This window comes from Rhopalosiphum maidis, chromosome 1, assembly GCF_003676215.2.
Source record: "Rhopalosiphum maidis isolate BTI-1 chromosome 1, ASM367621v3, whole genome shotgun sequence".
Taxonomy (NCBI): domain Eukaryota; kingdom Metazoa; phylum Arthropoda; class Insecta; order Hemiptera; family Aphididae; genus Rhopalosiphum; species Rhopalosiphum maidis.
Genome location: NC_040877.1, coordinates 28,067,229 through 28,081,212, shown reverse-complemented (window position 1 = coordinate 28,081,212; position 13,984 = coordinate 28,067,229). Strand labels below are relative to the sequence as shown.

The window sequence follows — 13,984 nt, the reverse complement described above, 5'->3', positions numbered from 1 at the left end:
ATTAATATTATATAAAAAACGAATGCATAATAATTATAAATTATTTGATAATCGGTAGTACTAATAACTAAGGGAATACGGATATAATTTCATTGGGGTGACTATAACCATGATAGAAAAACACAAGGGAACAAGTTGAGCTTGAACTTTGTACCAACATAATACATGTATCCCTTTTATGTGTGTTATCTATTCAAAATCGCTCAGTGCCAAAGAGAGCTGAAGAGAAGAGTTAAAACGTAACGCGATATAATAAGATTCTCAAAAATCCAAATAGAAATACTATCTATACACTAATACCTACGGTCGAATTAGGAGAATAAACGAATTTTTCGTGACCAAACGCATACAAAATTCTTGTTTTAAAACGTGGCCAACGAGTATAATATAATATATATATATATATATTAATATCATGATAACAATAATAATTAATAATTAATAAGTATAATTATAATTATAATAGTAATAGTAGTATTATAGTAGTAGTTAAAGTAATATTAGAAGAAGAAGAATATACACCTACAAACAACAAAACCGAATGGAATTAACGAGCAGCGTGTACTATAATATTGGTAGCTATTTTTCCGTTTCTATAATTGTATTTATTGCAAGGGGATTAAATGTAGATTTTACGAAGCATCGTCTCACAAACACAAGTAAATCGGTTTGTACATCGATCATATTATTACAAATCATAATAATTATATTATTTTAATAATGTGTTAACCTCGTCGGTGTATCTACGTACAATGCGTATTGAAATTGTATACGCTTGTGGGCAACATTACATAATATAATACATATTATGATGCGTTTTTTAACAAGTCTTACGCGGGGGGTGAGGAGTTGGCGTCGCGGTCTGTTCGGTGTCGTAGTCTTCGTCAATGGCAGTTGTGATGCTTAAGGCAGCGCCACGACGACTTGTACGTATGTGACTGGGAAGTATCCGGTACGGCCGTTGGTACTGCCCTCAAACCAGTTTTCATCGACCCTGTTCAGTAGTATTATAGTCTCGCCCTCCTGAAAATACGTTATTTTTATTATTACGTATGTATTTTCGTCAAAATTGTTACGCACTTAGGACTTAGGGGTGTTAATGATACATTAGGCAGTACTCTAAGTAAAAGTTCGTTGGCGGAGGAGCTACAGAAGGGGTCTAACATTTAATTTAAATCCATACAGTAGAATTGTAAAAAGTATTAATATATTACATCAGTTAGTTTGAATACTTTTTTGGAAATACATACTGAAAAATAAAATTATCAATAAACTATAATACAAAATTGTTAGTTTTTTGTCTTTTTAGAGGAAAATCATATAATTCACAGAGTTGAGTGATTTATTGAACATATACGATTCCTTATTAAAAAGTATATAAACTAATTTAGAATTAATATTAGAATAAGCCACATTAAACGACAACCTGCAACCCTGAAAAATATTCCCAGAGCTAGGGACTATAGATGGAACCAGGAGTAGATTAATGATTAATTGCGCACAAGTAAATATTATTATAGTTGTTGTATAGTGTGTATAGACATTTTCCTAAAACGCAGACATCTTTATCACAGTTAGCCATCATTACTAAACAACATGGTCGTATTTAATACTTATACTATTGTAGGCACGTGAAAATTTTATTAAAACATTCAACTAAAATTCTCAATAAGATATGGGAAAGAGAAAAAAATGAGCGGCATAGGTTCAATATGTTTGTCACTTACCTTAAACCCTAATTCTCCTGGATTCTCGGCCTCAAAATCGTATAACGCAGTACAACAAGGCGAGTTGCGTGGTATTTGCCGTTGAACAGACTTAATTGGAGAAGAAACAGGCGATGCTATAAAAATTAAAATAATGATTACTATTAGTGTAGACAATTACAATGTATTAAAATAGTAAACAAATGAAAAATATCTAATGGAATTATATAGAGGTAAATATAAAACAATAGTTAAAATCAACAAAGCAGTAAAAAACAATAACTATAACGTGAATCAATTTGTATTTATAAAAACCAATAATTATATAGTATAATGAACTAAACAAAAATCTGCAGACTGAATTTCATTCAAATTAAGTATTTGCAAACGTTATAAATAGGTTACATTTTTAAGAATTTTACGCATTCGACTTTTGATTCGAAATTTATTTAAAGATCAATAGAACAAGTAGGAGAATTCAAAAACCTAGTGTATTATTATTAGTTAAAATGTATTAACAACGCGTTTGCACACATAAAAAAAAATACTCAATACAAGAAACTAATTTATTTTTGTGGCTAATCAATTGTAAATGCTAATTAAAAATTGTCTACCAAGGTTTTTATATTAAATTTTTGCATTGAATCGTTTTAAGCGAATGACTAAAATTAAATTTCAGCATTAATCTAAATGTGTCCACAGTCGTTAACGCGTAATATGATGATAATATTGTCGTTTGGCGGAGAGTCAGTATATAAAAAAGTAACTACCTACCAAGTTACTTTGCAGTGTAGGTGTATTAAAATATTTACAAGCGTCTTTACAGTAGCTGTTAATGTAGTAATTAGCAACAATAAAGAACATAATATCATGCTTTGAACAAGTAACAACAATAGGTACCATTGTGATGTGGTTGTTGATGCTGGTTATCGTGATGGTTTGCTCCAGACGTTAATTCCAGCGTGTTAGACTTTGCGTGAGTCGGGGACGAAGCTCGTGAACTACCTAATTTTTATATTTAGCATTATACAGATAAAAGGAAATTTTGTTAATATTAATTGTTAATTACGTATAGTATAATATAACATAAGCGTTAAAAGGAAGAGCAACGACCACAATATATATATATATATAAAATGATCGACGAATCAAGCCTGCGTACATTTCAAGTTTCAACAATACTTAAATATAAGCCGAAAATTCTATGTAATGTAAAGATAATGTATTGTTTAATGGGTTAGGTAATTCGGTAACAACTCGACAAATATACAATTATTTCATATTTGTTTGATGATTCCACAATGTTTATCAAACACCAAAAGTATAACAAAAACCAGATTATGTATGTATTACCTACGTCCTAACACGAGTAGATAGATTTTTATAAACTAATATCTATTTAAAAAAATAAAAAGTAAAATAGGTACTACGCTAGTTCAACAAATTTTAGAAACAATTAAATTAAAATGATTTTGTTATATGACTGCCTACAGTAAACGCAAATCTACGATATTGGTTGTTTCTATCATATTACAGTTATCTAAGCTATCTACTTAAATTTAACAATTTAGCTATAGATTATACATTTATGAGTTCAAAACTTGTTAGTCAGTTAGTCTACTAATATAGAAACATAAACATAAAATTGTAAACATTTATTACAATTAAATAAAAAAACTGTAATTTTATTATTTGTAATGAAATCTGGGATCTATATTTTATTATGTTATAATAATTATTATCTAATACATAAATAAAAATGTGCTTCATAGACTGCCTATCATAAGAAAACAAACAAAAGTATATTTACTCAAACCTATACATGAAGTCATATAACCAGATATTTTGAATGACCTCATTTCTACCCTCAAAGATACCGGATTTGATAAACAAATTTAAGTTACAATTAAACAATCTGCCTCATTTTGTATAATACACAAATTACCTACATTATATTATATTATATAAAAATATATAATTTATAATTCGAGTATTTAGATGTGTAATCAAAAAATGTTTAAGCTAATCACCTTAGCTGTTGAAGTTGTGTATGATCAATAAAAAAAAAAAATTGAATATTTAGTAAATCTATTAGCTAGGGTACTTTATCTATGTACGAAACCATATTAACTAAATATACGAATGTATTACGTGTTAATAATTAATAAAAATTAATAAAATAATAATGCTATATGTTAATTTTTGAAGTCGAACCAAACTATTAAATAGCATATGCATTTGTTATAAATTATAACGATCAATATATAAATTATTGGTATTAAACTAGTTGTTTTGGTTTTTACCTTTGACGTGTGCGAGCTGTGGTTCCATCAACTCGTACTCGTCTGAAAAAACCGTTATACTATGTATATTATAATGAAACTAAAAGGCCTAAAAAACAGTATTACAAAATATCGAAATCCCACTTTCCAAACCATGTATACTAATTTATAACCTGTAGGTAAGTATGAATTATCGCTATTTTTGTATTATCCATTTCGTCGATGGGCGGGTTGATATATATATACATATAAACAATATATTTAATACTAACATATTATAAATATTATAATAATGGTATTTCTCAAAATCTATATGACCATTGCGTTATTTTGTTTGAATTAATTAAAATATATATAAATATTTTTTAAAAGGCAAAATTGAAATGTTTAAATAATTACCATTAATGTCGTCCGCGATAACATCTACTGGATGTAGATCGTTCAAAGTCTTAGGCACAAATTCTAATTTCGGGCGGCTGGCAGCTTGATCGCGCCTACAATATCGAAAAGCAACAATAAAATAGTTCTACAATCTACAAGTAATCTTCATGACATTTTGTCCGCAAAAAATTATGTACATTAAAAATAATTTCATATTTTAAAATAAATTAAGGCGAAGTAAATATTAGATAGCTGCTGAGTAATGTCAGCTGACGAAATATGTGCACTGTGCAAAAATGTTCAACTACAGACAATATCCTACAAGGTAAATGAAAAATTACTAAATTTATCAGTCGAAAACACATAACTAATGCGAATATTGAATTATAGGTCAAAATAGGGATAGAAAAAGAATGAAAATCACCGATATCATTAGATTATTGTAAACTACTATACCTACACAATAATAACGACGATTTTTCACAGAAATAGTATACACATAAATATATGTTGATTTTGTGTTATACATTTATTTATTTAAAATCATCACCTTATTCAATACTACCTATCTTATTAGATATTTAATTAAACGTGGACATACACAAATTATTTACTTATAATGTCTGTGATGAAAAGCAAAAAATGTCCACAACTTATTTTGCGCATATTTATAGTCCAACTCTATATGTTACTGTTATATTATGGTCATAATATTTTGCGGACATGCAAAGTAACATGTAAAAATAATATGAATAAAGGTCAAGGAATCAATGAAATTGCTGTTAAAAACTGTTCAGCTATAAAAATTTAACATACTTTTCCTGGATTTCCATTACTGCCAATTTCAGTATTTCGGTACACTGTTGGTGGTACTCGAGAAGACCTTCCGCGAATGTGGTTAACTGAGATATTTGTTCTATCTAAAATACGACAATTTTCGCAAAGGAATTTAATTATTATAATATCATATTTTTAAAAAATTGTTTAGAGTTTAAAATAAACTACGAGTTAAAGTTAAAAATTGTATCGGTACATTTACAAAAACTTAAATAATCAAACGTACGTCGTTGTCGAGCAAGTTGAACATTCCTATCTGAGCACTGTGCAACGATTCTGCAAATTTTTCTTCGGCTTGTTTCAGTTCTTCATCACTAACATGTGAACCTAAATAAAAATAAATTTAAAGTTTTTTGGTTATTTACTTTATTAACAAATATAAAAATATAAAAAATAGTAAATTTAAATGTTACCTTTTGCTTGTTTTCTTCGTTTGCAGTCGTAATCTAGTCTTCTTCCCTGCAGTTTCTTTCTATGGTGCTAAACAAAATAATTAAAATTGTATAATTGTATGATTATTATTGACAAATCTTTTTTATAATATACCATCACTTCTTTTAAATCTTTGGTTTGTAAATGATGTAATGGTTCGAGAAAGTTTTGTTTGGTGTTGTCGTCTAATGCGTACTTAACATCGGCCATTTGCTTAAGCGCTTCTCCCATCTCCTGCAATGCTTGGCCAAAAAGACTGTCATCGCCAAGCTTCTTACCATACATGAGCAGACAATCACCAAGGGTACCTTCAGCCTGTGGATAGGTAGATGCTTTTGCCTGACCACTAAGTTTCGATATGCCCTTGACGGCTGCCATTTTAGCTCTGGCTGTAGGATTCGGCTGTAGGAATTCTTTAGTTTTCATTTGAAGTTCTTCGACCAACTCGTAAGTAACGTCAGTTTTCTAAAAAATAGTTGATTATTAAATATTGTCCAACTTATGTAAAATATGATTCACGTGCACTACACATATTATAGTATACAAATTTACCCTTTCCATATCCACAAAGTCCACATCAAGCTTTGTTCCTTCAACTCCGCCAATTTTTTCAGTCATATACTGTAAATAATAATAAATAGGTTAAATAACAATATTTAACAAATTCATAAAGTAAGTACAATGTACATGTTTATTGAAGAGCTCCAATTTCTATAATATATTAGGCATAATTTATATAATTTGGAATTATTAAAATTATTTATCTATAGGAACATAGCTTAATAATTTATTCTATGAAACAATAAGCGCTAATCTAAATAAAATTACCTACTATATAATTCATATACACGACTATGTATAATAGATATTAACTAGTAATACAGCGTATGATCATAAAAACAAATAATATCATATTTAGCTATGCTGTTTTAAGTATATTTGATTTTGTAAATTGCATAGCTATTTTTATATTTATAATTAACTTATTATACAATAATGGCTAATTTATTATAAATATACAAAATACCTATAAGGACAAATCAAATATATAAAAATTGGATAATTAATATTTGATAACTAATTGTTTTTTTACTTAATTTAGGCCATATCTATGGCTCATTTTCAGATTTTTTAAATGATTTCTGCCTATTAAATTGTTTGAGAAAGATTTAAAAAACATTTATTTACGTATTATATATTATTAATAATAATGTCCATTGTTCAAACATTTATATATTTTTTTATTAAAACAAATTACTGCCTAAACTTTGTATTTTTTTTTATCTTTACGCCTGTATACCTATATATACAATACAAAATCTTTTATTTACATAAAATATAGATTATAAATGCTTTAAAATACTCATATAATTCACCAATTTATATATATAATATATATATATATATTTTTATGGTTAAACAATAAACGGATGTACTCGAAAAAATACGCTAATTATTTACACTTCAAGACATTTCATTTATTTCTTAAGTAAATTAAATATTAAATGAATTAACAAAAAAAAAAAAAATATTATCATGTGACATTGCATATTTTTCATCATATAGCTTGTTTTTTATTAACACCCTTAATTATTATAAGGAGATGACGACGGATATATAGGATACCAACAGATAAGAATCGCACAACCAACCCCCTCCCTCCCAACCATCGTCAATATCGTCAGAACTACGCCACTTCCATGCCGGCCACGGGTATACAGAGCTTTGTTAATCAATAAAATGCTCTCGACTCCCAACCCGACGCACACGCATACGCTCGTACGTATTTATACGCACACACACTAATACAATAACACTCCCTTGGCCTCATTTAAAATTTTTCTTCTCTCTATCAATGCAAATAGGGAAATTAGATCTACTTTAGTAGATAAATGCATATTATATGATATCATTGTTAATGTAACGAATAATACAAATTAAAATCGTGAAAAATCAAAAATCATTATAATATGTATTTTAATATCTTGATACTTTCTAATATATGTATATACGTTTCTATGTTCGCTGTTACTAAAGCAACACACAGTGTCAACACAAACGATGATTAATCAAATATAAATTAAAATACAAAAAGTTAATTTTATTAAATGTATTTATAAGCAAGCGATCATAGCTAGTAACCTAAACACCCATTTTTTAAAATTAATTTACAACACAATATTTATCTATAAAAGTAGACAAATCGTTTATTACGAGCAAGTTTTTATACAAGAAACGAATACTATAGTCTTAATTCTAATGAGGGCATTATCGGACAACACGCACGATTTTCTAAGGTTTCAACGCTATTATTATAAATTAATTTATTAACATATACTACCAAAATAGACACCTTATTACACAAAATAATTACTCAAAGCTTAGAACGCCAGTTATGATTTATTTAACTAGTTATCTTTTAATATATAAAAGACACGTGCTGAATCCGTTATAAAATTTAACTAAGAAACACACACATGTAATTTATAATAAATGTCAAAAACTTAACTACAAGAGTAAATAACAACAATTGTACGTTGATTCATCTAAATATTTTATTAAACGTTCATATTTTAACTATAAAAGTTAATCAGGCTACATTATAAACAACTAAAAAAGTAAAATTACAAAAGATATAAAAGGGCGTTACCGGAAAATAAAAACATAATTTAAATAAAATATATTTTTCAAAAATAATATTGAATACAAAAGAACGTACTAATATTGCATACATAATGCGCCGTATTAACGAAAAAAATCACACAAATTACTTATAAACCATAATTTACGTTTAGTAAATGTTCAATTAAAAAAGTGATTTGAAAAATATCAACAAATAGCCTGAATGATGAAAATAAATTATTAACTCTAAATTTTATTTTATGAAACAATTACAAACTATGAAATATTATAAACTCTTTTAATAGATATATATATTTTTCTTATTTTTATTTTTTATCTATATAACTATAATATATATATATATTTATATAGTATACTAAATAATTTTTATTTACATAAATTACAGATAAAATAATATTGAAATTTATATTCACCTGATTTGCTTTATTAATTTGCTTTTTGAGGCCAGCAAACGCCATTTTGGTAGCTTTTTATTCAACGTGTGTATTAAAAACCCACCTGAAACTAATAAAAAAAAAAAAAATCTTACTAAAAATCGTAAAATACGTAAAGCTATTCAAAAATTAACAATGCATAATAATTATTATATATATATATATAATTTAATTCGATGTTTTACGTCAATATTAAATTGCAAAAAACCTCTAAAACAATACGCTATATACCGACGTTATTGCAAAACATATTATCCTATAATAACGAAAACAAAATATGATAGTTATGTATATGATCTTTCAACAATTTCGCACTGATTTACCAAAAATATCCAACGGGATGATCCGAGTGCGGTGCGTCTCGTACGTACTCGACTTCCGGTGACACTAGCGCGAGACTAACACAGCGATCGCAAAGCTCGATGAATTTTTTTTCGCTGTTCATCTCGCCCATCGTCACACACACCACGGCGTACCGGCAACGGCGCTTGCGCTCAGCTCCCCGGCAGCCAATGTTATAATATTATATTAACGGCGCGCACACGCATAATATATACCAGCACTATAATATAATATTGTTTGGCCCTCCGCTTTACATACGTGGAAACATGTACGGTTTTTTCTTTTTTTCGTTCGTTTAACGTTATAATTATGTTGTTACGAAGAATACCCTAAACGCATGTACTGCATATAAAAATATAAAATTTATATAAATATATTTATTATACACGATGAGAAAACATATTATTATACATATCACCGGCAAAACTCACGTTTTATTTATTTCATTTTTTTTTTTTTTTAAGTAAAGGTACACACGTCACACTGACATACTACAGCTGAGTATAACACACTCATTGTACTCAACTGCAGCGTGCGCTCGTAATTGTAGATAATAATTATGGGAGATACACATGTTGAATGACACATAAAATCAAATTGCATTATCGAACACACAGCCTATTGACATTTGGACATTTCTAACATTTATGATTTTTTCTAATCCCCCGGGATTTTAATGTATAAGTGTGATAATAGTATAATGACTTAGGCAGGTTGTAACTAATGTAGTAATAAACGAATTAGGACTGAAATATAAAGTTCAAAACGATGCATGCAAGTATTTATTCATTTTCAAGTACTTATTTTTTCTTTTATAGTAAAATATTTTATGTTGATATAAATTATGTTAAATTACCAACAATCACCACTAAAAAGCTAAAAAATTAATTTTCTCAGGTTTATTGACCAATTATAAAATTTTAATTCTTAAATTTAATGTTCTCTAAATTATGTTAGTTATTAACTACATAAGTTATTGCAATAAATTTCAACGAAAAAAAATAAGCAACATCTGCGTCTAATTAGTAATTTTTAATATACATAAATAGCTAAACAAAACTTTTGAAACAATTAAACAAAAATATTTTTGAAAAATCCACAATTTTTAAACTATTTAATTTTTATTGCCAATAAAAAATAGAAAATATTATTCTGCACAAATCTATTGATATAATATCGTGCATAATTAATTGATTTATGTAAAACAAGTAACAACCCAATACTGCAGTTTTCTATTACGTGTTAAATAATGGTAATAACTGATAATGATAAGAGATAATTAAAAATAATTTATAAATGCATTTTAGAGAATTTTTTTACGTCTATCGTCACCTTTAACTAGTAAAAATAATCAAATTTGAGATTGGTTTATATACTAAATTATTAAAAGTAAAAAATGCCCAGTATTTTTCTAAATAATCTGAAAAACAAAACAAGAACTGAAAAAACACGAATTTTTAATAAAACCATAGCACAAAATTGGATACTCAAAATTAACAGCTACCTACTTAATAATATTATAATTGTTTACCTATAATTTATACAATTTATAGTTGACAACAATTATTTCAATCTACTGTCATACTAATAGAAAAATAAATAATTTATATATTATAAAAATACTTAGAAATATAGTCCATTTTCGATCAAAATTGTTTGTCGTTTGCAATGACTAATCATTGAATTCAAATTTAACACATCCATTATAGTAATCTAATCAGTGATAACTGATAATGTTTACTCATCGGCATTTACTAAATAGCAGAATTACTTCCTGACTTTTTAAGTATAAGTTTATACTAAAATAATTTTTCATTTAATCTTTTCATGAAAATTAACTAAAGATTGATGAATCTGTATCAAAAGAAAAAACCTGAAGTACGAAAGAAATTATTGTCGACAATTTATTAAATATTTTATAATTACAATTATTTATTATATTAATGTCAGATACGACAGATATAAGCTAATCTAATCATGCAATAAACAATAAATAAATAATATAAATTTATACAAAGAGTTTAATAATAAAAATTAGTATACAATAAATAAATGAAAAATAAACAAAATTAATTCAATGTTTAATTAAAGACTAGAAAGTATGTAAAGAAAATCATTAAAAGAAATAATTAATACATCTAGCAAACAATAAGATAAAAAATAAAAACTCGTTAATTTATTAATATTATAATAATTCAATATACACTTGTATCATTCGATTATGTTCGTTAAAATACACATATTAACAAGAATTCTCTTAAAACTAGAAATAATACCATAAATGATATTAAAACGTGTACTTTTTTTATTAAAAAAAAATTTACCATGAATAAAACCATATTATAATTTATTTAATTTGAACATTAATTAGTAAGTACTTAATAAAAATAATCAAATAAGTGTCAAGACACTCTTCTTGATCTCGCAGCTAAGTAGAAAGTCTAATAATATTATTTTAAATTTTAAAAATGAAAAATCATTGCATTCGAATAAAAGTTTTTAAAGGAATTCAAAAAAAAGTTAGTTCATTTTTATAAAAACGTGTGAGGTAGCTTACATATCATCACGAAGACTATATTTATTTGAGTAAATCAAAAAATTAATTCTCTAAACCAGCAGTTCTTGGACGGTGGTTCGCGACACTCATATAGGAGTCCACTGGGGTTTATCAGTGGTTACGATCTGGACACATAAAGTAAGATGTTTGGTAAAAAAAAAAGGTAGGTATTCAAAAGAAAGTTGGGTAGGTCCACGATTTCTAAGTCTTTCATCAGAGTTCTATAATTCTACAAAAGTTTAAGGACCACTGATCTAAACTACAATCTGTGATCAAATTAAAATTGATTAATGAAGCGCATACAAATTTGGATTACTGACAGAACACGTATAAGTACCTAAATGTTACTGGAAAACCTGAAAACCTACGAATCAGACTTTATTAATTAAATATATTTATTTTACATTTTAAGCATATTACTAACTATACCTGAAGTTAAAAATGAATAATTTATTATAAAGGTATAATTAAATAACTAAATAAATAAATAAATACATATATTTTTTGCTGATAAAACCCATTTTTTTATATAATTTTTTTATCATACCTATAATACAAAAATAAAAAGTAATTTTCGTGTTTAATCGACATATTATAATCATTTATCAACGTTCTTAAATAATAATTAAACAAATTAAAATTATAAGAAAAAACAGTAAATAACTAACAAATAACCTTAAAAATTTAAAATATTAATTATTTTTATATAATAACTTGAAACTAGTAAAAAACTTTGAACGAAGAGAAAAATACTCGAAAATAGTAGTGCTATTACAGTAACGTGTTTTCAATTTAATTTTCATAATTTTAATTATTAGTAGGTATGTTCCGAAAGTTTAAAACCTGAACATTCAATTAATAGAAAATATTTATCGATTGGCACTTTAGAGGAGTGAGTTATTTGGTGATTAAAAAACAAATTTAAGCATAAGATAACACTAAAAACAATTGAAAAGAAATAATCAAATTTAAAACATATCCGTTTTTATAACAAAATCAACTGTAGTTACTTTGCTGTAATTCAAAAATGTATAGCCGAAGAGACAGTAGTAGAAATGATAGATAAGTAACAATTAAATAACTCCAAACTAGTAAATTTGATAGACTTTCTAATAAAATTATAACATTTAAAAATGTCCATATAGAAAATTTATGAAATTGTTTAATAACATTTTAAAAGTAGCTGTTAACGGTAAGTATTGTAAAATAACATTAAAAATAATACTAAATATTTATTTTATTTTATTTTAAAAACTTCGTGTACTAAACATAAATACTTATAAGTTACGATACTCTAAAAATTGTAAACCTTAATATTATTAACCGTATTTTAATCTATGAATTATAAAAACTTTATAAAAATATTATATTTAAATATTATAATGTATAATACATGATAATATATGAATATATGAATAAAATTATCTAATGTAAAAATGTTTAACCCTTTCTTCGTTAATAACCAAATTTTATAAATTTATTTATGGACGTGTTACGTGGTTACGTCTACGTGAATCGTATTTATGTGTTAGTGAATATTTTACAACAAACTATATAGGCACAATGATTATAAACATTAAATTATAATATATTAAATTTAACGAAAAACAGTACTCACAGTTTTTTTGATATTTCAGTAGCCGATCGAATATAATGTGCTATAAAAACATTATAACTCACAGAGTTATCGACCAAATGGCCATAGAATTAGCCTAAAAGTAAAAAATTTTAATGAAAGTTATTTCACCAATATAATTAATACTGAATCCAGTTACCAGAATTTATTTTTTTTATAAAATAAATTGTGAAAATATTATTTAACCCGGACAGTGTAATAGTGTAATAGGTACTGATAACCGAAACTCGTTGACCAGCCAGGCGACAGCCAGCTGATACGTAAATTGATACCGCATACGCGTTACCAACTGTTTAAAAAGTAATAATATATATCTATTACAAGCTTAAATACACAAACTAAAAAGTAAAAACCAAGAATCCATACTTGAATACTTCCCTTTCATTATTTTATTTTTTAAATTTTTAATTGTACAAGAAAATGTGATAAAAATAAAAAAATTCAATATTACATATTACGTATTAAATTGCAAAAAAATAAACAAACGTGTAACGTATAGCCCGTATAGGCACACATTTATACAAGGCTTTATCCATTTGTTTTATTATAGACCATGCCATAAATAATAATAATAAATATTACAATTTGACATTATTTGTTATAACAATTAACAAGAGTACAGGACTTCGTTATAGAAGTATAAAATTATATATTAATTAAATACAATAATCTATTATGTTTTGTTTATCTTATTTTTAACGATATTCAATTATTTTAAATTAAATTAAATTAAA

At 26.2% G+C, this 13,984-nt stretch overlaps 1 protein-coding gene across 6 annotated transcripts; it reads right to left on the bottom strand.

The window, feature by feature from the left end:
* Positions 1 to 431: 431 nt before the first annotated feature.
* LOC113548130 (endophilin-A) lies at positions 432 to 13,448 on the bottom strand. Of its 6 annotated transcripts, XM_026948827.1 has the most exons (13): positions 13,390 to 13,408; positions 13,233 to 13,326; positions 8,695 to 8,785; positions 6,191 to 6,259; positions 5,753 to 6,103; positions 5,620 to 5,686; positions 5,433 to 5,533; positions 5,186 to 5,289; positions 4,388 to 4,482; positions 4,010 to 4,051; positions 2,607 to 2,711; positions 1,728 to 1,843; positions 432 to 1,023 (listed from the first exon to the last, which is right to left on the bottom strand). In XM_026948827.1, the coding sequence occupies exons 3-13, from the start codon at positions 8,737 to 8,739 to the stop codon at positions 904 to 906; spliced, it is 1,215 nt and encodes a 404-aa protein (XP_026804628.1). In that variant the 5' UTR covers positions 8,740 to 8,785; positions 13,233 to 13,326; positions 13,390 to 13,408; the 3' UTR covers positions 432 to 903. The 6 variants fall into 6 exon arrangements, with proteins under 6 accessions (XP_026804628.1, XP_026804627.1, XP_026804626.1 ...); XM_026948826.1 differs by having other exon boundaries at positions 13,233 to 13,448; XM_026948825.1 differs by lacking the exons at positions 13,233 to 13,326; positions 13,390 to 13,408 and adding an exon at positions 9,039 to 9,190.
* Between the last annotated feature and the right edge of the window lie 536 nt (positions 13,449 to 13,984).